Source organism: Nelumbo lutea, chromosome 5 (assembly GCF_056320005.1).
Source record: "Nelumbo lutea isolate HS-2025 chromosome 5, American lotus-T2T, whole genome shotgun sequence".
NCBI lineage: Eukaryota > Viridiplantae > Streptophyta > Magnoliopsida > Proteales > Nelumbonaceae > Nelumbo > Nelumbo lutea.
In genome coordinates, this window is record NC_142688.1 from 81,976,748 (window position 1) to 82,000,914 (window position 24,167).

The 24,167-nt window shown below is 40.0% G+C and overlaps 1 protein-coding gene and 1 long non-coding RNA gene across 3 annotated transcripts in view; one reads left to right on the forward strand and one right to left on the reverse strand.

The window, feature by feature from the left end:
- Positions 1 to 24,031, reverse strand: LOC148853095 (Pentatricopeptide repeat (PPR) superfamily protein). Of its 2 annotated transcripts, none has more exons than XM_088942657.1 (2): positions 20,987 to 24,031; positions 1 to 1,135 (listed from the first exon to the last, which is right to left on the reverse strand). In XM_088942657.1, the coding sequence occupies exon 1, from the start codon at positions 23,921 to 23,923 to the stop codon at positions 21,458 to 21,460; it is 2,466 nt and encodes an 821-aa protein (XP_088798783.1). In that variant the 5' UTR covers positions 23,924 to 24,031; the 3' UTR covers positions 1 to 1,135; positions 20,987 to 21,457. The 2 variants fall into 2 exon arrangements, with proteins under 2 accessions (XP_088798783.1, XP_088798784.1); XM_088942658.1 differs by having other exon boundaries at positions 678 to 1,142.
- Positions 23,907 to 24,167, forward strand: part of LOC148853096 (uncharacterized) — a 6,038-nt gene continuing 5,777 nt past the window's right edge. Inside the window, exon 1 of the long non-coding RNA XR_016098717.1 lies at positions 23,907 to 24,038. This is a non-coding gene — a long non-coding RNA (uncharacterized LOC148853096). The remainder of the gene's footprint in view (positions 24,039 to 24,167) is intronic.

A 24,167-nucleotide genomic window follows, 5' to 3' on the forward strand; every position in this document is an offset into this window, starting at 1 on the left:
ATTTTTAATTAATGTAACAAAGTTACTATTATGGATAAGACATGCCATACAATAATTTCCAGCGGCACTTTATTACACTTTAAAGAAAGATTAAACTAAGGGCCTTTCATTTTTCAGATTTTGAGAGGGTGCAAAGTCAGTTAATGGAATTTGGATTTCCATTGACTCAGATAATGTTCTTTTTTTAGATTTATGTGACCTAGGTAACATTTATATACCTATCTCCTGGGTGAGTAAAAAACTTTTCCATTATGGACACTTGGATGAGACAAAATTGCCCCTTTTAATAATGGCTTTTTACTTGAGAAATAAAAGAACATGGATACATACACTTACCTGGGTAAGTATTTCCCAAGAAACATTACCCGGGTAAGTAGCTTCTTGAGAAACAAATGGAGCCTAAAGAGCTCAATGCACAATGATGCATATTATTCCTAACACAGATCATAAACAGAGAAAATGCAAACATAAAACACAGGCATATGCTGGAAACCGTCACTGCCTCCTTTACACAATCATTGATTCTTGATGTCTTAGACTCTGCCCCTTCCATTTGCATCATAATCTGTTGCAAAGACCTGACCATATTCACCTTTAGGATCTTCTTCATCCAGGTAATCACCTCTGGCATTGGCCCCGTTTGCTTCTCAGTTACTTAAGTGCATTTACACATGTTCTTTTATTTTCCAGGTAAACAAGGCAATAACCATTTTAGCCATAAAAATCCATTATTAAAAGTGGCATTTTTGTCCCATTCAAGTTTTAGCAATTTTTCCGCAGGTGGAAAAATTATTTGCCCACCAGGTAAGTGATACACAGGAAAATAAACTCTCTGTGGACCCCAAATAAATCTGAAGAAAGAGCATGGGTTTCTTAGTCAATAAGAACCAAGATCCCATAGACCAACTTTCCCACTCTCAAATTCCAAAAAAAAGAACACCCCCTAAGTATCAACATTTGGCAAATCAGCCAGAAAAGAGATGCATCAAGGGCCAGAAATGCAGCACCACCAAGGAGACCGGTCTTGGCTGTGGGACATTCTGTGTCTACGCTGTGAGGTACATTCCGGGCAATGTGAAGGCCTTCCGTGATTGATGCCCACATCATCATCCCTTCTGCTAGTGCAGATACACCCCTAATTTCTCCAGTGGACACATGAACAATTTAGAGAAAATAATCCCACAAAAATATGTATTACACAAATGTTTGACATAAACAACCATGGCCATAAGCGACTCATGAACATGGAGAGAAATTGCCTAGTGCATGCACAAACCAATTACATTCTGGTGGACGAAAGATCCATCAATCAGGAAAGCATACTCAAGAAATCAAAGTTTACATCCACAGGCAGTCATTTTGAAGAAAAAAATAAATAAATCAGGCTATGGCAGAATCAGTTACAGGCGACAAACATGCAAAAAGAGATCTTTTTCCACTTTTATTTTAATTATTTTTTGGCCCCAAACTTTACTCCAGGTATGTAATAAAGGCTCTTCTAAATGGTATGAAGAAGAGAAATTCTTGAGGGCAACGGCTTGTAGAATTTGGTGATATTTTTTGGTAATAAAAAAATTTATTAAAACGAAAAAAAAAGAAAAATACAGAGAGTGACCTGGAGTCACTCAAGAGAGGAAAAGAGAAACAAAACAACTCCAAGACCAGAAGCCCAGACTAGACACGACCTCAACAAACCATCAAACCCGAAAACCCAAGATAAAAACCAAAACCACAACCAAAAATCCAAGCGTCTCAAAACAACCTTGACCCCAAAGACTGCATAATCAAAGAAACACAACATCCCCCCTAGATGACAAATAAAGCTTTCTCTGCAGATCTCAACAAAGCACCCTCAAGAACTGCATTGAAAAAAAAAAAAAAAAAAACTCAGCCATTAAAAACTTCTTGAGGCTTTCTTGATCTTCAAGTTCTTGTTTGGTCTAATCCCAAAGAGACTCCCTTTTAGTCTAGCAAAGGCCTTTGAACCAGAATATCTCGGTGTTTTCTCTGCTCCTTAACTTTTCTATTTGCAACAGCATTCTTCTTGAAGACCAACAAGCACGAAGGGGCCTCATTAATCCTTTCCAGCTCCAGGATTGTGTTTTTCTCAAAGAACTAGACATCAATCAAATCTTCAGCTTTTTCACTACCGCTTCTGCCGAATTAAGTGTATTCAAGACAGTTTGGCTTTCCTCAACCAGCAGTGGATGCCACTGAATACCTCCATATTTCTCTCTTATAGGCATCACATATTGTTCCTCCAACTTTTGGAACATTTTCCTTGTAAAAGATTTGCCTCCCAACAGTAACAGGCCTAAAGCTTTACCTACATCTGCAGCCACGTCCACAATAGTAGATATATCAACAACTTTATCAATGTGATTAGTCTCATCTAAACAAACTTCTTCCTCACTATCCTTGCTCATACTTCCCAGCTCATCAGAAGATAGGGCAACCTCTGGACACTTTTCACCTTCAGTCTTTGTCAAATGTCTTGTCCTGTAAGCTCTCTTTCTATTGTATACTTTGGGTCCTGAGAAACCCTCGTTTTCATTACTGTTTCTTCTCCCTTCCTTTAAACCTTTCTCTTCCAAGGAAACAACATCAACCATACCAGAACTAACAGCCTGTTTTGCCCCTTCCTCTAAATCCTTTTCCTCCAGAGCAACAGCTGTAACGAACCCAAGTTACACCCCTCCACTATCCCCTCTTGGCCACAGTTAGCAAGCTACTCAACAAAATAGTTTGTCTCCACAAACATTGAAGGAGTCCCCATTTCTTTTGGGAGCTTACTTTCTGTCTTATCACCCTTATCAAACTCAAAAAATAAAAAGGTGTCATGATGGCCTACCTCTGAATCAGTAATCTTGCTTTCACTGACATTATGAATAATGGATATACGGTCAACGAACTCTTTCTCCACCCGAAAAAATAGATCAAAGTCTTCTCTTTCTTTTCTGGATGAGGCGGAGTTAGAGCAATCCCCACATCCAGCACATTGATACACAGGAGACAACCCAGGAAGAAGCATCCCTATAGGTGAACATGTTGCTGTTTGTAAATATGTCCAGCACCTGCTAATCTAAAAGTGGGGACTTCCCCAACTCTTGAAAATGAAACGAGTGGGTCGAAGGAGAGGGCCCTTTTTGGGAATTGTAGAGGCTGGGGGAGATGGCCCGAGAATGGGAGGAGGCGACAAGGTTGGTTAGGCCAGATTTTCTCAGCTAAGGTATGGCGTCCTAGACGAAAGGGAGAAAAGGAGAGTGGATGGCTTAAGGGGGACTACTCTGTATGTGGACAAGGCGAAAGGTTTAGAATGGACGAAAGAAGGGGGGAGGCTGTGCTGAAGGCAGGGAGGAGGAATTTTTATGTGGAAGTTAGTGGGAAAGGGGAGGAGAGACAGAAGCTTTTTCCGAAATCTTGTTTGGTGGGTTCAGTGGAGGCCTTTTTCGGTAAATAGGCTTCAGCAGTGGGCAGCAAGGAAATGGAAAGTAGAGTTTGGTGCAAGGGTTAGAAGAATGCATGGGTCAAACTTTTTGTTCATTCTACTGTCACAAGAAGAGGCACTGAGAGTTTGGAAAATAGGGACACAGAACGTGGATGGCCAGTTAAGGCATTTAGTTCCGTGGGAGTGCTTTGCAGAAGGGGAAAGATCAAGTTCGGCAGAGTACTGGGTAAAACTTCTCGGCCTCCCTTTGCATCTCTGGAGCGAAGCAGTGGTTAAACAAATAGGGGAGCTGTGTGGTGGCTTCCTAGAGATAGATAGCTCTGGGAAGCTAAAGATCAAGTTCGGCATTTAGTTCCGTGGGAGTGCTTTGCAGAAGGGGAAAGATCAAGTTCGGCAGAGTACTGGGTAAAACTTTTCGGCCTCCCTTTGCATCTCTGGAGCGAAGCAGTGGTTAAACAAATAGGGAAGCTGTGTGGTGGCTTCCTAGAGATAGATAGCTCTGGTAAGCTAAAGAAATGGTTGAATGGATCAGAATCAAGGTGATTTGGAAGGTTATCCCCCTGCAACAATCAATAAAGCGGAAGGGATGAGATGGTGGTGGTTTCACTGTGGTTGGAAATTCTACCACAGAGGCACCGTAAGCCGGAGGACACTATTCAGATGGTTGTAGCAGAGAGAGAATGGCTTTAACAATCTCTTTTGGGGATCGACATTGAAGATTAAGTGATAAGGAAGATGAAAGGCAAGGGGGTGCAGGAGTTGTCGTCATTAAAGGAGGTGATCGGAGCCGGAGAGGATGGTGGGGATAGGGAGTTAGGGGATGTAACAAGGGTATAGATGAGAGGACACGTGGCGGGTTCAGGATGGAAAAGGATGACAAGCTCGTTTTAAATATAGACCATCAGTCTCAAGAAGAGGGCATAGGTCTACAGGTCAAAGATAAAGAAGGGGACAAAGGCCTGACAAAGGTGGGTACCGTGGGTTAGCAAGGAAATGATGGCTCTTTACTTTTTTTTTTTTTTGAAAAGGAAACTTTCATTATAAGAAGGGTAGGATATACAAGATGTATATGATAAAGATCAAACAGAGGCAAACAAAAAAAAACAAAAAGCCTTCCCAACCCATTAAAGAGGAAGCTCTATGTTGCTGTACAAGTGGTCCCTGCCCACCACCGCTTTCGCAAGAGCATCTCCTAATGAGTTCAAATTCCTTGGAATCCACCTGAATATACACTAGATCTGAGATTGAATAACCCTAATTTCATTGATCTGATGAGAGAATCTCCAAGGCCCCCTCCTGTTGATTTAACATCCAACTTATGACCACCTTTGAATCACCTTCTACCACGACCAAAGAGATGTTCAAGGATTTTACACACCTCAGCCCCGTCAGCAAGGCCTGAACCTCAGCTTCAACCGCTTCAGCCTTTCCAATGGGACCACTGTAGGCCCAAACTTGAGTGCCTAGAGACGTGAAAATTCTGCCACCTATACCATCCTGGCCTCTGTGATTAAGTCTACTATAGCAGCTGCCATCAAACTGGAGGATGAAATCTGAAGGAGGTCTGGGGGTCACAGGAAATGTGGGGACTCTTCCTAAACTTGAAGAACTCAGAATCAGCCCCAGGTTTCTTTCTAGGTCTCCCATTGAGATGCCTCTGAACAGACTAGACACCTTCATCCAAAAATTAATTCGAAAAAGCACCCTTCCTTTTAGCTCATCCAGGGATGAATACTTATCTTAAAAAATTCTTTTGTTATGTTCCTCCCAAATGCACCAGCAAATTGCATGGATGATTGCCTTGCCGTAGAGAGCACCTCTTTTACTTGAGGTACATCCAGGCCATTGAAGGAGAATGTCTGACACAGAATTTGGAGGGGTCCAGTGAAAACTACCTCTATAGAAGGTGTCCAAAAAGAATTGCCAGAGGCCTCTGGCTACTTCACAATTTATAAGAAGGTGACCACATGACTCCCCATTTTTCATGCACATAACACAGGTATGAGGAGCAATATAAAGGTTTCTTTTTCTCTTTCTTAGAATCATATCAGAAGTATTAATACTGCCACAATAAGCCTCCCAAACAAAGAAGCACACTCTTGGGGGAACAGCAGAAAGCCAAATCTTTCTATGCAGGAAAGGGGAATTAGTTGTCTCAAAAGTCAACACACTATAGAAGGATTTAGTGGAAAACAAACCTTACAGAGAACTGAGAGAGAGAGGACAGCAGAGAAGAGATATCTTGAGCTTCAGAATCTGTCAAGGCTATCCAGAAGTTAAGGTTAAAAGAGAGACCATTGTCTCCTCTAATGATCACTGAAGAGACAGAGGCCTGTTTGTCACGGGTCAGACTAAAAAGGAAAGGGTAGGAAAAGCAGAGAGGTTGCTGGCCCAACCACAAATCAGTCTAGAACTTGATAGTAGAGCCATTGCCCAATCTAAAGCGTAAAAAATGAGAGAATAGATCAAGGAGGGAAGCGATACCTATCTAGGGGTTGTGAAGAGAGAAACGAGAAGAGACCTGGTTAGAATCCCATCCATTCCTGCTCCTTCCGTACTTGCTTCTGATAACAGTAGCCCAGAGAGATTGTTCCAGATGTAAATCAGTCCTCAAATATTAGGTGTAAATTTGAAGATTAGAAGAAAAATGAAGAAGAGAAGTAAGAGCAGCAACACAAGAGAAGAAGATGGCGAAAAGAGAAGGAAGAAGAAGAAGAAGAATCGAATTATCTTCCCTTTCTCCTCTAATCCTTTTTTATTAAGAATTAAAGTTAGAGTAATGACAAGTATGCCCTTAAGTGGGCGGCCAGCTAGGCAGTAACATAAAGAGATTAAACAAAATGAAACAACAGGCCCATTAAGAGAGGCCCATTAGCCAACAATAAAAGAAAAGATATTACAAGAGAAGATACTAGGACCCATTCGGCCCAGTCTCTTTACACTCCCCCTCAAGCTGAGCATAGATGTCAATCATGCCTAGCTTGCTTATATAGTGTGTCATTTTCCCTCTTGGAACTCCCTTGGACAAGATATCAGCCAATTGCTCGTCTGATATGATGAATGGCAAACCAACTTCTCTTGAAGAAACTCTTTCCCTTATAAAATGTCTATCAACTTCAATGTGCTTAGTTCTTCCATGTTGAACAGGATTATGTGCAATGTTGATAGCTGCTTGGTTGTCACAGTAGAGCATCATTAACCCCCAATTCTTCTAGAAGGGATCGTAGCCACAGTAATTCTGACACACCATGTGCCATTGCCCTGTATTCTGCTTTAACTGAGGATCTAGCAACTACAGACTGTTTCTTACTCCTCCATGACACAATGTTCCCAGCGACCAGAGCACAATAACCTGAAGTGGATCTCCTATCATCAATACATCCTGCCCAATCAGCATCAGTGAAAGCTTCCAGCTTCATGTGTCCATGTTTAGCAAATAGAATACCTTTCCCTGGAGTACCTTTCAAGTAACACAGAACCCTTTCTGCAGCAGCTAAATGAGTATCTCTGGGGGAATGCATAAATTGACTAATAACACTTACTGCAATAGGAAATATCTGGCCGAGTCATGCAAAGATATAACAACTTCCCAAGCAGTCTCTGAAACACCCCCTTATCAGATAAAAGCTCACCATCTGTAGCAGAAAACTTGTGATTAGGATCAATAGGAGTGAAGATTGGTTTAGCTCCAAGTTTACCAGTTTCAGCAAGGAGGTCAAGGACATATTTACGCTAAGAAATGAAGATACCATCCTTAGATCTAGCAACTTCAATGCCCAAAAAATACTGAAGATCTCCCAAATCCTTAATCTCAAATTCAGAGTTGAGAAACCTTTTTAGTTTACTGACCTCTTGAGTGTCATTACCCATGACCACAATATCATCAACATAAACTATCAAGGTCACCAGAGAGCCATTTCTCTTCAAGAGCAGGGTATGATCAGATTGAGTTTGTGTGTGAAGGAGACAAGGGCAGCCCTAAACCACTCAAACCAAGCCCGAGGAGACATTTTGAGACCATAAATAGATTTCTGTAGTTTACACACCTTGCCTTGCATTTCCTTCCCATACACCCCTGGAGGCAAAGACATATAGACCTCTTCATGCAGGTCTCCATTCAAGAAGGCATTTTTAACATCAAACTGGTGTAGGGGCCAGTCAAAAGTAGCGACTAGAGATAACAAAACCTTGATTGAGGTCATCTTAACGACAGGAGCAAATGTCTCAAGATAGTTAATGCCATACATTTGAGTGTAGACCTTAACAACCAACCTAGCCTTAAACCTCTCAATAGAGCCATCAAAGTGATACTTAATGGTAAACACCCATTTACAACCCACTAGTTCCTTCCCTTCAGGCAAGTCAACAATATCCCAGGTATGGTTCTTATGCAAAGCATCCAGTTCAGCCATCATAGCATCCCTCCATTTAGGTTGAGATAAGGCTTCCGGTACAGACCTGGGTATCACATGGGAAGAAACAGATGCAAGAAAAGAGTAGTAGGAAGGAGAGAGAAGGCTGTAAGAAGGTGTTTGGAGATACAACGGGCTGTACACTTCCGCTTGCCCTTGCGGAGAGCAATAGGAAGGTCAAGGTCTGGGAAAGCTGTAGATGGGTCAGAAGAAGGATGACCTGTTACCTCAGTAATGATGGGAGGAGCAAGAGGCTCTTCTGAAGGAGTGGAAACAACCTGCCCATGTCTGAATCTCTGCCTTTGATACCACCTTTGGAGAATAAGAGGAGGAGGAATTATAGGAGAATGAGGTGGAGGAGGAGGAGGAGGAATAGGAATATCGGAGGTAGGTCCAGTTGGAGAAGTAGACACCTCATGATAGGACTCAAGAGGAATGGGGAGAGGAATAACTGGAGACATAGCAAACAGGCTCTTCAGATTTCTCCCCCTCGGGAGAAATGCTAAAGAAAGGAGTCAACTCAGCAAAGGTGACATCCCGAGATACAAAGCGGGTGCCACGAACTGGATCAAAACAGCAATATCCCTTCTGTGTGGAAGCATATCCCGGAAAAACACATTTATGAGCCTTAGGTTCAAACTTGTGCCTTTGATGACTGTGAATATGCACATAGCAAGTGCACCCAAAAACACGGAGAGGAAGAGAAAAAACATCCTCATCCAAGAAGAGAAGGCTAAAGGGGTTTTTGAAGTCAAGGACCCGGGAGGGCATACGGTTGATAAAAAAAGTAGCAGTAAGAACAACATCTCCCCAAAATTTTATAGGAACATGGGATGCAAATAAGAGGGATTTGGCAACTTCAACCACATGTCTGTTCTTCCTTTCTGGCACCCCGTTTTGTTGTGGAGTGTAGGAACAAGAACTTTGATGAATAACCCCAAAAGATTCAAGATAAGTGGAGAGGGTTCTCTCAAAATACTCCTTAGCATTATCAGAATGGAATATTTTTGATACGAGTGTTAAATTGGGTGAGGATGAGTTCATGAAATTTTTGCACAATAGCTGATACTTCATCCCTGGATTTCATGAGATAAATCCAAGTGTAACGAGAGTAGTCATCAATAAAAAGGATAAAGTACCTGTAACCCCCCATAGTTGGCAAATGATACGGCCCCCACACGTCAGAGTGAACAATATGAAAAGGAGAAAGAGATATTTTATTGCTTACTGAATAAGAATGTCTACAATGCTTTGCCAGTTCACATGACTCACAATAAAGACTCGATAAAGACACTCCCTTAAACATATCTGGAAACAAATGACTCAAAGCAGAAAATGACAAATGACCAAACCGAAAGTGACATAACAAGACTTTGTTAACAGACTGACAAAACAGACTCTAAGGCAACTCCATGAAGTGGTCCCAAAACTCGATCCGGTGTGTCCAGCAAGTATATTCAGTTCGCCTCATGGCCACTCCCAATTATCCTCTGAGATTGCAGGTTCTAAAAAACACAATGAGTGGGAAAAAAGGTTATGCTGCAATTCATGGATTTAGTTAAGCTGCTAACAGATAAAAGGTTTGTGTTAAGTTTAGGGACATGAAGGACAGAGGATAAATAAAGGGTGTCAGAGGTCTTTATATCTCCTTTACCAGAGATGGGAGCAAGAGACCCATTAGCAAGGGATATTTTCTCTTTGCCAGAGAAAAGGTGGTATGAGCAGAAGAGATTAGATAGGCTGGTCATATGGTCTGATGCACTGGAATCAATAATCCAAGGGATTTTATGATTACCTGAAACTGAAGCATGATTTGCAGAAGCACGAATACCTGAGTGAGCAAATGGTGATGAAGATGATGTGTTGTTGCTGGAAGAGTGAGATGAAGAAACAATAGCTTCCAAGTGATTTAGTAGCCTCCCATACTTTTCAAAATCCGCCTTCATTGTTGTCAACTGCTCAATGGTTGATTTCTCTTCACTCTCCTTATTTCCTCCTTTAGGTACTGTAGCAACATTAGCTGCCTTGGGCTTTCCTACCTGACTACCTTTCTTAGAGCTGTTGTTATTCTTAAACCTATCAGGAAGAAGCTCAGGATGAAGCTTGAGCAGTTGATTACTACACTCTTCTCCCCCTCTCTTAGGTTCTTCACATCACTTTTCAACTTATAGACTCTGGCTACATTCAACTTCTGTGAATAGGTCTCAGTAACACTGTCCCATATCTCCTTAGCCGAAGACATCCAGAGATAATGCTGACTTATATGAGGTTGCATAGAATTGACCAACCACCCTATGACAGTATAGTTCTCTTGCATCAATTTCTCAAGTTCAGGGTCTGTCTCTTCGGGTTTCACTTTACTACCTGTGAGATACTCGAGTTTTCCTCTATTATAGACATAAATTCTTATAGACTATGCCCAAGCAAGATAATTTGTCCCATCTAGCTTGATCGTGGTTACACCAGTCAAAACAGAATCTACCGAGCCAAGGCTTGAAACCGGCACTTGCTTGAACTCACTTCCTTATGGCTCCATTAATCAAACGAAAATCAAAGAACCAGAAATTTTGTCTATATAAACTTACTTGAAGTCAAACCAGAACCCAGATGCTTGAAAACTAGGGTTTTACTCCGTCCAACTGTTGGGGAGGAAGAGAGAAGATGCAGCCTCTCCTACCAAAACTTCCCAATCTATTCCAAACCTGAACCGCCCTCCTTTAGGAGTCACAAGACACCTCCCAAGCATAGAGCGCCACAGCCAAAGCTTCACCTTTACCTATACCTTCGGAAATCTCTAATCAGCTAGGGTTTTGGGCAACAACAGAACAACACCGCTTCTTGGCAATATCCAGCCAGATTTAAACTCCCCAAACCCTCTACCAACTAGGCCAGAGATCCTCTGAACTATAGAGAATCTATCTCTTCATACACTCTCTTAATCTAAGGGTGTATGGGAAAAGAAGAAAGAAAAAAAGGAAGAAATAGACCTGCTCTGATACCAAGATGTAAATCAGTCCTCAAATATTAGGTGTAAATTTGAAGACTGGAAGAAAAAGGAAGAAGAGAAGTAAGAGTAGCAGCACAAGAGAAGAAGATGGCGAAAAGAGAAGGAAGAATAAGAAGAATCGAATTATCTTCCCTTTCTCCTCTAATCCTTTTTTATTAAGAATTAAAGTTAGAGTAATGACAAGTATGTCCTTAAGTGGGTGGCCAGCTAGGCAGTAACATAAAGAGATTAAACAAAAAGAAACAACAGGCCCATTAGCCAACAATAAAAGAAAAGATATTACAAGAGAAGATACTAGGACCCATTCGGCCCAGACTCTTTACAGTTCCAAAGGGAATCTCCACAAGCCATTTTCCCAGGAGAGCATAATTTCTTTCCAGAATATGACCTAGCCCCAATCCCCCTTCCTTCTTTGATTTGGAGACCTCCCACTTCACCAAATGATCTCTTATCTTGCCTTCCCCATCCACAGAAAGTCCCTTTGCAATTTCTCTATCTGATTTTCACTTGAATAGGAATTTTGAAGACTGAAATGAAGTAAATAGATAGATAGCCTTAATAAGAGTGAGTCTGCCCCCTTTTGATAAAGTTTTTTTTTTCCAAGAATCTAATATTCTTTCACACTTTTCAATAACCGGAGACCAGAAGTTGTGGGATCTTGGATTTCTTCCCAATGGCAAGCCCAAGTAAATTAAAGGCCACCTCTCTACTCTACAATCTAGGATTCCTTTAGATCCTCTAACAAGTCTGAACTGATATTAATCCCTGCTATGCTGCTCTTGGACAAATTACATTTTAACCCTGTAACTGCCTCAAAACACTTCAGAATTCTTCTCGAGGTTTTAAGATAAGCCTTGTTTGCCTGTAGGAAGATTATAGTATCATCTGCATAAAGAAGATGGGTTACCTGTAAGTTCTCTCTACCCACTTTAAAGCCTTGGATTAGGTTGAGACTAGCAGCCTTAAACAAAAAGGCATCTAGGATATAAGCAAACATGGTGAAGAGAAGAGGGGAGAGGTGGCAGCCTTGTCTTATTCCCCATGATGCTTTGAAAAAGCCCCAAGAAGTCCCATTGATAAGGACTGAGAACCAAGTTGATTTGATACAACCTTGCATCCAAGTAATCCATCTTTCACCAAATCCTTGCAGTTTTAAGATATTCCATAAGCAGTTCCAATCCACCCTATCATAAGCCTTCTCAAGATCAAGCCTACATACCACTCCTAGACCACTTTTTTTCCTCTCTTCTACTACTTCATTAGCTACCAGAATGCTGTCAACTATCTGTCTGTCCCCAATGAAAGCACTTTGGGAATTAGCCACCACTTCACCCACTACTGATTTTAGTCGGTTGGCAAGCACTTTAGCCACAATTTTGTAAAGACTTCCTAGGAGACTAATAGGTCTGAAATTTTTCACTTCTAAGGTCCTCTCTTTCTTAGGAATCAGCTTGATGGATGTAGCATTATTTCTTCTATTTATCTTCCCCGAATTGAAGAAGTCCTCAAAGACCTCTAGCAAATCAGATTTCACTGTGTCCCAGGCCCAACGAGAATCCATCTGGCCCTGGGGCTTTATCTTCACTCAAGGAGAAAACTACATCTTTAATCTCTTCTTCTGTGAATCTCCTTTCCATCCAGGACTTCTTTTCCATAGGAATGAGATGGCCAGACCAAACTCTTAGGGAAGGTCTCCAAACTCTCTCAGAGGAGTAGAGAGTCTCAAAAAAACCTGTTATCTCCTCCCTAATTTGCAAAGGGTCTTCAGTCTCTCTACCATTTATCAGCAGCTTAGAAATGGAGTTGACTCTTCTCCTATTTGTTTGCAATCTTGTGAAAGAAGTTTGTATTGTTATCCCCCTCCTTTAGCCACTGAACCCTAGATCTTTGTCTCCAGAAAATTTCCTAACGTTGAATTAACTGTTCCCAATCTGCCCTTAATTTCTTTCTTTCCTCCAACTCTTCTATACTCAAACTTCCTAAGGCTTCTATTGAATCCAGCCTTGAAATGCCTGCTAGGAGAATGTTTTTTCTTCCACAAAGGACTTAAAATTTCTTTTGCTCCATTCTTTTTACTTTCCTTTTATAAACTGAAGTTTCAAAGAGAATTTGTGCCCTGCCCAGCCCTCCACCGAACATTCCTCCCACCAAGCTGCTATCTCTTTCCTGAAATCTGGGTGAAGGATCCACTATTTTTCAAATTTAGACATTTTTCAAATCTGGGTGAGGGATCCACCGAACATTCCTCCCATTTTTCAAATTTAGATGTTTCTTTAACAGATTGTCAACAGATGCTGTAAAAAAGTGAAAGAGAGCTGGGGCAATCTTAACCGTCAGAGAGGTAGGAGTGGACACCGTGCTCATTGTAGAAGGAGATCCAGATCTTTTATGAGTTCGCTTGTAGGGAACTCCTCATCTGCAGATCCTATGGAGTCAACCCATTTATGGGAGGGGGCGGTTGAGGTATCATCAGTAGAAGCTACGCTAGAGGATACCCCTACCACACGCAATCCTTGGGTTCAGCACAGGCCTCACTCCGGTTCAGATCCAGGCAAAGAGATGGTCGGACCAGTAAAGACCCAAGAGGCTACCTCTGCAGGACAGCCTCTTGACTCTGTTGAGGAGAAGGTGGTAGAGTTGCACTCAGATAGAAGACAGTCGAGAGAGTTCTGCGCTGCTGTCTGTAGCAATGGAAGAAGCAAGGAAAATGAGGTAGACCACCCAGAAAAAAATTACATTCGAAGCTAAGGAAATGGCCTTTCGGGAAGCAAGGGATGGCAAGATGCCTGAGGAGGACGAGCTACAGCCGTTAGCTGTGATACCGACTAGAAAATCTCGAATGGTATAGGCTTGCGGCAAGACTCTCTAGATTTGGTAGTGAGAGAAGATGCTAATAGAGATGATGTGTCAAACTAGGTGCTATCGAATTTACTAAGTATAGGTGAGTTTTTGGGGGTATTGATAAAGGGATTGAAAGGGGTTACCACAGATTACCTGGTGGCAATTGAGAGTAGAGTTTTGGAAGATAAACGAAAAAAAGGCAGGAAAACTGAGAAAGAACTTTTTAGATTGGCTTGGGGTCTAAATGAGAAGGCAGGGAGCATTAACAGGGGGAAGAGGGATAGTAAAGGAAGGTGAGAGGGGCTTTTAGAAAGGGTTCACATTTCTTTATTTTGATTTAATTGGTGTAAATATGGAGTCCCTTTGTTTTTTATCTTAGAATATATGGGGTTTGAATTCGGGGAGGAGAGTGGTGGCCAAGGCGTTCTTAAAAAAGTGGAACCCAAGTGTTCTTTGTTTACAAGAAACAAAAATGGAAAAAATGGATCAAGCTATGGTTCAAAGCATCTGGGGAGATCGGAGCTGTGAATGGGAGGCTTTACCGGCAAGAGGAACAGCTGGGAGGCTTTACCGGCAAGAGGAACAGCTGGGGGCATTTTGGTGGTTTGGGATACTACTCTACTGTCCATAAGAAAAGTGTTTATAAATACAATGTGCAGTACATTTCCATTTACCTTTTCTTATGGCAATAGGTACATCAAGGTCGGGGAAGGGAGACTACAAAGGTGTGACCTCAACACCTGTTGGCTCTCCAGCAACTGGAAGCATAGTAGGCTCATGTGATGTAGGAGAAACAATTTGCTTACTCCTGGTGAGGAGGCAATGGTGGAGAAATAGGAATAGTGGAGGGACTAGAGGATGAGTGTTCCCCTCTGAACTCAACAGGAACTAGAAGGAGTGTAAACAATTGTGAAGAATACTCTCCCTGTGAACAATTCTCCCCCTGAGATGAACCATAGAAGGGAGTAGACTTAGCAAAAGTGACATCCATTGAGACAAAACAAGTGCCTACTAAGATCAAAGCAACAATAACCCTTCTATGTGGAGGCATAACCAAGGAAAATGCACTTATGGGCCTTTGGTTCAAACTTATGTCTTTGGGTACTAGAAATGCGCACATAGCAGGTACAACCAAAGACTCGAAGGGGAAGAGAAAAAAAGCTCCTTATTTGGATAAAGAAGATTAAAAGGAGACTTAAAGCCCAAGACTCTAGATGGCATACGATTGATTAGGTATGTTGTTGTGAGAAAAACATCCCCCCAAAACTTTGTAGGAACATGTAAAGTAAACAAAATGCTCATTGCAACTTCAACTACATGACGATTCTTCCTCTCAGCTACTCCATTTTGTTCTAGAGTACAAACACAAGAGCTTTGGTGGATAACCCCAAAGTTAATGAGATAAGTGAGGTTTTTCTCAAACTGGGTAAGAATAAATTCATGGAATTGTTTCACAAGTTTGGGAACCTCATCATGAGATCCCATAAAAAATAACTAAGTAAACTAAGAAATACATCAATGAACAAGATAAAATATCGATAGCCACCCATAGAAGGTAAGTGGTATGGCCCCCAGACATTAGAATGCATAATATGAATAGGAAAAGTGGATCTCTTATTACTCAAGGAATAAGTGTTTCTACAATGTTTTGATAACTCACAAGACTCACAATGAAGACTAGACATGTTAATTCCTTTAAACAATTCCAAAAATAAATGACTCAAAGCAAGAAAGGATAAATGACCCAAACATAAATGACATAACATGACATGACTAAAAGACTTTGAAAAAGTAGACCCAAAAGCAAATATCTCAAGCTATCCTTGGCTTTGTCAAAGAGTATCCAACAGATATATTCCATTCGCCTCATGCCCACTCCCAATCACTTTCTGAAACTTTAGGTCTTGAAAAACACAATAAGAAGAAAAAAATGTTAAATTATAGTTTAAGGATTTGGTTATGTTGCTCACTAACATCAAATTAGTGTGCAGCTTTAAGGATATGAGGGACAAAAGTAAGTGAAAGGAGTTAGTGGCCTTGGTGACTCCCTTACTAGAGATAGGAGCAAGAGAGCCATCGGCCAAGGTAATCTTATCACGGCCAAAAAGTAGGTCATAAGAATTAAACAAGGTATCTAGAATCTATAATCCAAGGGATTCTAAGATTACCTAAGATGGTTGCATGGTTGGTAGTAGCTCGTACACTTGAATGAACAAATGTAGAAGTAGTTGGATTGCCTGATGGATTGGAGGAAGTGGCTGCACTGTCAAGATGGCTAATCATCCTTCCATATTTCTCGTATTCAACCTTCGTTACAGCTAATTGCTCACTAGCAGCCTTCTCATCAATTGCACTCATGTCATTATCTGGAACTATGTCTGCATTGGCATTCCCAATCTTCCCATTTTCGGCCTTCTTTCTGAAGTGAGGTGGAAGAAGGTGTGGATGTAGCTTCCAACATGTATCCTTGGTATGTTTTGGCTTCTTGCAATGCTCACATATAACCTCCTTCTTCCTTTTAGCTACCTTAGGTTTCAGTCCCATATGAGCAAAATGGTCAACTAGAATTGCCCCTTGAACCTGAACTAGCCTCATACTCTCCTCATTGCTCACCATGGCATAAGCCAGAGACAAAGATACATTGTCTTTAGCTAGGATATTCTGCCTGGTAATGTCAAATTCTGGATTCAACCCTGCCAGGAATTCAAAGACTTTATTCCTCTTAACCAATCTCCTATATGTTTCAGCGTTCTTTGTACTTTCCCAAATAACAGTTTCCATGAGATCTATCTTTTTCCACAAGGATTTTAGCATTGAGAAATAGACTGCCAAAGGTCTCTCCCCCGGCCTCAAATTATTCACATCACTTCTGAACTTATATGCTCTAGCCACATTCAATTTTTGTGAATAGGTTTCAACAACACTGTCCCATATCTCCTTAGCAGAATTCATCCACAAATAGTGTTGATTAATTTGGGGTTGCATTGAATTCACTAACCACCCAATAACCGTGTAATTCTCTTGTAACCATTTTTCATGAGACAGGTCATCTTCCTTTGGTGCTTTCTTGCTATTGGAAATATATCCCCACTTGCCTCTACTACAAACATGTATCTTTACTGATTGTGACCATGCTAGATAGTTAGTCCCATCAAGTTTGACTATGGTCATAGCCAATAAAGAGTCTATAGGTGCTCTCAGAACTTGTTCGGACTCTGAGCCAAGCTTATTCTCAATTCCAAAACCATCCATCCTCAAAAAAATCCCAAAACAATCTTCAAATGACAAATAAGACAGAAAAGAAAAACAATAAGTACAACCTTCACAGACCCCCAACAGTAGAACTATGCCTTACCTGGTACCCGGGAGAAACAGAGAAATATCAGTCTCTCCTTGTAGGCTTCACAAAACTAAACTCTGCTTGGATCAATCTTCAAGAAAACTAAAAAGAACCCCTTTAACCACTGAATGCCAAAGTGAAACCTCCTATGGGACCCGCAATTAGAAATCTCCAGTTGTCTAGGGTTTCGGGCAATATTCCAAAAAAAATTGTTTTGAAAAGTGAGCAAAGAATCTTCTTTTCTCTTAGGAACACTACCAACTGAGTTGAATATCTTCTTTAATCAATCATTGATTCAGTTATCCATACACATTGTGTATGGGATAAAGAGAAATAGAAAAAATAAAGAAAATGGGGCCTGCTCTGATACCAAGAAGAAAAACAGTCCCAAATAAAGAAAACAATATCTGATTAAAAGGGAGGAAGAAGCTAAGAAGACAGTAAAGGGGAGAAGAAGAGGAAGAGAATGATGGAAGAGAAAGGGATGAAAGAGATGAGTTTTTTGTACACACTCTCCCTTCCCTAATACTTTAAATTAAAATGGTTAATCACTAATTAACAGAAAATTACAAGTAAGCCCTTAATGGAGTGGTTAGCTAATTAAAACAAGAGAAAAGTAATGCTAACAAGCCCATTAACAGAACATAAAAAATATAAAGCACAACTGTGGGCTATGGGCCATTCCGCCCATCTTCTCTACATAGACATACAAGTTCTTTTTTTATTTATGACAAAGAGCTCCTTTTTGGATAGCTTCTTTGTTTGTATTTGCCTGTTGGGCTCATTTTTGTTTAGGTCTAGGGGTTGTTTTTCCTTTAGTACAATTTCTCATTGTACAGGGAATTGGGCTGATTATATATCCTTCATATTTTTTGCAGTTTAATATATATTACTTTACCTTTTTCAAAAAAAAAATACAAAACTAATCAAACTTAGTGTCCTAAATTAAATAAAAAAGTTTAACTTAAATACTTCAAGAGTTGCCACTTGGAAAGTTGGTCTAAAACAAATTCTTGTAAGTTCCATAATGGAGTCATCCTTATCAGCTAAAGTGTTAAGAAGAAACCATTAGTTAGTGTAGAGAACAGTGATGTGGGCCCCATAGCTGTGGTCCCACTCAGTCTGTAGGGTAGAATGTATCTAGTCACAGCTGTGGTTATTTTTCTGTTCTGTTATTTCTAGTTTCAGTTTTATATTGTTTGTTATTTGTTAGCAGTTATGATGTAAACACCAAGGGCAGATATGTCCTTTCATGTAACTAGCATAACCTATATATATTAACTTAAAGTGGCTGGAATTGCTTGGGAGAAGCTTGGCAAGTGTTCACAAGCTTGGTGTTTGAATTTTAAAATATTTAAGGGTTTTGAGAAGAGAAAAATGAAGAAAGAAAGGAGGACAAAGAGGTTGGTTCTCTTTAAATATTGAATTTTAAATAGAACAGCAAGTCCACCCTTGATCATTCTCTTTTACTTAATCTCTATCTAAATTTTGTCATATAAAATTATAGCCTTCTTTAGTTGCCAATTTGATATGAAACTTCTCTATTAAATACTTAATTATAGAAGTTATTTTTAAAATATTAAATTAATATATTAAAAAGACTATTGTTTGGCCAAACAGAGGATTAATAGACAGCAAATGTTTTGGGTCTCAAATGTAAAAAGGGTAGTGGGGTGAAATTGTACTTTGCTTTTTTGTTGTATCCACAACCCCTTGTAACTTTTTTAATTGTTTAATTATTGTATATGCTAAAAAATACTATCGTGTTTTAGATAAGATAATTTGCCATGTTTTGAGAGGAAATTTAATGTTCTTAATAAGGAATTGTGTAGAGGAGATGGGCCAAATGGCCCATAGACTGTCACTTCATGTTATGTTATGTTTCTCTCTGTTATGGGCCTTATTCTGGGCCCATACTCTGTAGTGTTCATTTTTTTGTATTTTTCTGCCCACTCAAGGGCCTCTCTGTAATTTATCAAAGATTAACTTAATAAAAGAGTATTAGAGTGTTAGAGGGAGGTTAAGTTCGAACTCCTCATCCTCTAACTCTCCTTGCCGCAGTTCTCTCTCTCTCTCTCTTCTTCTTTAATCTTCTCTAATCTTCTCTTGTTAGTTTTTCTGGTTTTCTAGCATAGTCCCATACTTCTAGGACTGTTTTTTCAACTAATTGCTATCGTTTTTAATTAATATGCATGCTTGAAGGTATATGGAACTAGGGAACAAACCAAAATTTATTTATTTTTCAATTCTTATCACCTAGGTGACTAGGCATCCCATTGTCGCCCAGAATTGTCCAGAAACCATGACAACTATGAAAGGTCCTCTGTTACACCAATAAATCACTGAATCTTAAACTATCTTTTCTCTCTCTATTTATTCTTCTATATCAATTTCTTTTTTCTATTTTTTGCATTTTAGTATAATGAATGGCCCAGCCCCAAAAAGCAGATACTTGTGTAGACTTGGAAACAAAACACTTCTAAGAACAATAACAATGAATACAATGAAAAAGATTAACTACGTGAAAACAATGCATGCAAGGAGCAAGTAATCATGCCTGAGGATAGGTTCAAAAGTTGATTCTGGAATCCAGAAAAGTTATCAACAACAGATCGATCTCTGACTTGCCACAGATTTTAGATGATTCACTTTATAAATATGCAGGGGTTTCAATAATGACAATGGCTGAAAATCATGCCTGAGTAGTTCTGTAGAGATCAAAAGATTACTTTGGACCATCTTGAATGGATCTGAATCCCTTCAAAAGTACATATTGCTTCCAAGTCCAGAGTTCCTAAGGTTAACATCATTCATGGTAATCATGATGTATAATTTTGGTTGTCAGAGATTCAAGGTTCTCTCATGGTACATCAATTACTATACTCCTCCTAGCTTTGGTTCAAAAACTTGAGTTTTAGAGTCATACAACTGTTTCCAGTGATGTATCATTTCCTACTTGCCAAACAAATGTTTTTTATAACATCTACCCATTTAGGACCTAGAAAGAAAACATGCCGGGTTGGTGGGTTGGGACAGAAGTTGTCACCACTTTAACTCCATTGGCATTTTGACATATCAAATTTTAGGAAAAGTTAGAGAAAGCTAAAACAAAACATGTGTAAGACATTCTTAAGCTATAAGTAGACATATAGGAGTAGAACAGGTAAAAAATCAACAAGGAAACACAAAACCTCTCCATGAAACCTTTCTTTCCAACAGATGATTTTCCAATCATGAAGGCTATCCATTTCAGCCTTGCAAGTTGCAAATTTGACACAGCAAAAACATTTTGAATATCATATGTGCATCATTTCCAGTTTAACACTGAAACCAGTCAATTATAGCGATGTTTTGAATTTATATTTCATGGATGCAAATATGTACTTAAATCTATTTAATTCTGATCCACATTATAAGAACCAAAAGATGCTCATGGCAGACTGCCAGTGATTAATTGTCCTCTGAGTAACCATGATAAATTTAATAAAAAATTATGTTTAGATCCATATCAATCTATCAGTCTGCATGAACAATTGGATTAAAAGACAATAAATGTTAAGCAATATTCAACTTCAACATCTAACAAAAAGTATAAGGAATAGTTGACACATAGTAACATATTTGTTTTGTTTGTTTGACAGAGACAATGACATGTTCAAACCCAATTGTTAATGAGCCCTTTATCACATGCCTATTAAAGACTTGGGGTGTGAGTGGTCAATCTTATACCATGTTACCTTTAGTATGATCATTGATAATCAAAAGATTCTAGAAAATCTCGATTCATGCCTATAAATGTTATTGGTTTCTCTTAGCATCAGAAACAATCAACACATACATAACCTCATTCAGAATTCTTGATACAAAAAAAAATACCACATTATATAAAAGACAAAGGTGGAATATTAACATAATTAAACCGAAATATCTATTTTTACCTGAATTTGAACAGAATGTATTATTTTTCTTCTTCCTCTTCTTTTTAAGACAAATTGTTCGGTGTGGGGATCTTTTTCTTCTTTTGTCTTCCCCTAGCCAGAACTCAATGTGAGCAAAAGAAGTTGATGTAAGAACCTTTCCTTCTTTCTTACTCTTGACAGAAATGTTTGTGAGAAAAAAAGGAAGTTGGAAGAGCAAAAAGAAACTTGAATTGTTGCTTGAGACTTAGATCTTTAGCAACTATGGAATGTCTTTCGCGGATTTGGTTTGCCGCTTGAAGATCTTCAATGAACTTAGGTCTCTAGCAAACAGCAAACTTGGAAACTTTCATTGAAGAAATTTCTCATGATGTCTTAGGCCTCTAAGACAATTTGGTCATGTTTCTCTGCAAATCACCTCTTAACTAATAGTTTTGACATGTAACCCATAATTGCTTTTTCACAACAGATTGTCGCCATGACAATAACTTACTAAGGCTCTGCTTCCATCTTGTACCTTGGTTTCATACCATATAAAAGAGCCTTTGTTGTTTGGTTAAGATAAACATCCAAATCATAACCAACAGACTTCATTCTGCTTAGAAAGTTAATGACATGGTTCTTTTTATCTTGAGAACAGAGAGACCTAATCATCCGGTTGCACACCGGAGGCATCAATATGAAGCCTTTCTCTAATGTGTAAACAAAGATATCTACAGCCAGGTCTAGATTCCCTTCTTGGCAGAGGCCATTAATTAACATCACACAACTTGGGGGAGTGACAATGATCTTGTGTTCATCAAGGAGAGAAAAGATTTTTAAAGCTTCACCTAATCTCCCTGCCCGACACAACCCAATAAGCCATATGGTATATGGTGATGGATCGTTAACCATGTACTTAAGATCAAGTTTCAATAAACCACAAACTACTTCTTCCACTCTTCCCTGCTCAAGAAGCTCCTCCACCACTTGAATTTCCACTTCTCTTCGATCAGGAAGGCTCCTCAAATACCTCAACCAAAGACTGAAAGCTACTGATACCTTTCCTTTCCGGCACAGGGATGTCATAAGCGTCTTGTAAACATCCAAAGTGGGAGGACACCCATTCTTCAGCATTTGATCAAAGATCCCAAGGGCATCCTCCTCTCTGTTAACCCTCTGAAGTCCATCTATGAGGCACCCATATGTAATGGCATCAGGGGAGAGCCCCTTGAGTTGTAGTTCCTTGAAGAGCTTGAAGGCTCCATTGATATTCCGTGCCTTGCAAAAGCCATTGATTAGAATATTGTAAGTGATTATGTTTGGTACAACCCCACTATCAGCAAGCTGCATGAGGAGCTTGTAAGCCTTTAGTATCAATCCTGACTCACATAGTCGCTCCACTAGTGTCTGGAGGCTTGCACTATCAAGCACCCGCTCAGCACCTTGAGAAAGCCGAAGGAACAAGGAAGGGTTTCTCCCAATCTCCATCTTGTAGAACAGAAGATGAGCTTCTTCAATCTCCCCGGCCTTACAGAGACCATTGATAAGAGCATTGAAGGTCATAACAGTGGGAAAGCATCCAAGCTTCTCCATCTCATTGAAGATCTGTTGTGCCTCACCAATCAGCCCTTCTTTACACAGACCACAAATGAGAATGGTATAAGTAGAAGAGTCAGGGAAGCTATTATGCTTAGAAATCTCAAGTTGGAGAGATTTAGCCTTGTCCAAAAGACCCACATCACAAAAACCCTTGATTAAAGTATTATAACAGAAGGTATCGGGGACAATACCTCTCTCCGTCATCTTAGACAATAATATCATTGCATCCTCAACCTTACCTACTTCTGAGTACCCCTTGATCATGATAGTATACAATATAATGTCTGGAAAAATGTTCTGTTCTGACATTCTCCTCCACCATTCATGTGCCTCATCAAATCTCCCAGCTCTAAACAATCCATCAATCAAACAACTATACCCATTTAACCCCAGAACAAAACCGTCCTTACTGAATGACCCCAGCATCTCGAGAGCTTCTTCTATTTTACCCAATTTAGATAACCCGTTAAGCACAACATTGTAAGTAATCGTATCAGGACTGCAACCATTCGCCTTCATGGTCTCCAAGAGTCTTTGTGCATCATCAATTCTCTTTGCTTGGCAGAGACCGGAAAGAATTATAGTATAGATCATTGTGTTGGGACGAATACCTCTTTTTGTCATTTCATCGAACATTTGAAGTGCGTCCATGGTCTTCCCTGCTTTGCAGAACCCATTAACGAGAATGGCAAAAGTAGATTGATTTGGACGGCAATCAGATTTCAACATCTGATTATAAACTGCCAACGCTAACACAAATACCTCTCTCTCGACCAGAAGACGTAAGATCGTATTGTAAGTGAAGGTGTTTGGCCTGCAATCAAATTCCTTCATCCTCCCGAACGACTCAACGGCCTTCTCGGCCATGCCCGCCTTTGCATAAGCAGTAATCAAAACCGAGAAAGCCTGGGAAATGATAGGGATTCTAAAACTTCTAAGCTCATTAAGCGAGTTCCAAGCAAGCTCAAAACCGTTAGCCCCACAGAGCATATCAATCATAAAATTGTGGGATACCCAACTGCGAAAACGCTTCCTTTTCATGGCCCAAATGAAGAATCGAAATCCCAACTGGACATTTTGCTGCTGTTGAAGAACCGAAGTCACGACGCTCCGTGAAAGCAAAGGGACTAGGCTCTCGAGCGGGTCTTCGATGGCACTGGGGTTGGCCAGGATGGCTTGGACCTCGTCAGAGATTGTACAGTCGATATTGGAGATGAATGTAGAGAAGGGGAGGAAGAAATATCTGCTTTTTGAGGGAGGAAGAAGTATCTGAGATTTACGACGCTCCGTGAAGCATATATTTTCATTACGACGAAGAATGATTATATTCTGAAGGCCTGGTTTTAGAGATTTAAAAGAGGAAGGCACAGTGCCCATCTCAAATCGTCATGGAGGGGGATGTTCCAAAAATTGGGTTCGTCTATGTCTTTGAAAGTCGAGAGCAGAAACTGGGGGATGACGAGAGGAGGAGGAAGAGGATGAAGGAAAAGGGGTAAATTTCTTAAATTACCTTATGATTTACTTAATTGATTAATTATACCCTTAATCTTTAATTATTATCTTGCACCACTCCTATTATAAAATCGCCTAAAATCTCCTTACCGTTAATATTCCGTCATAA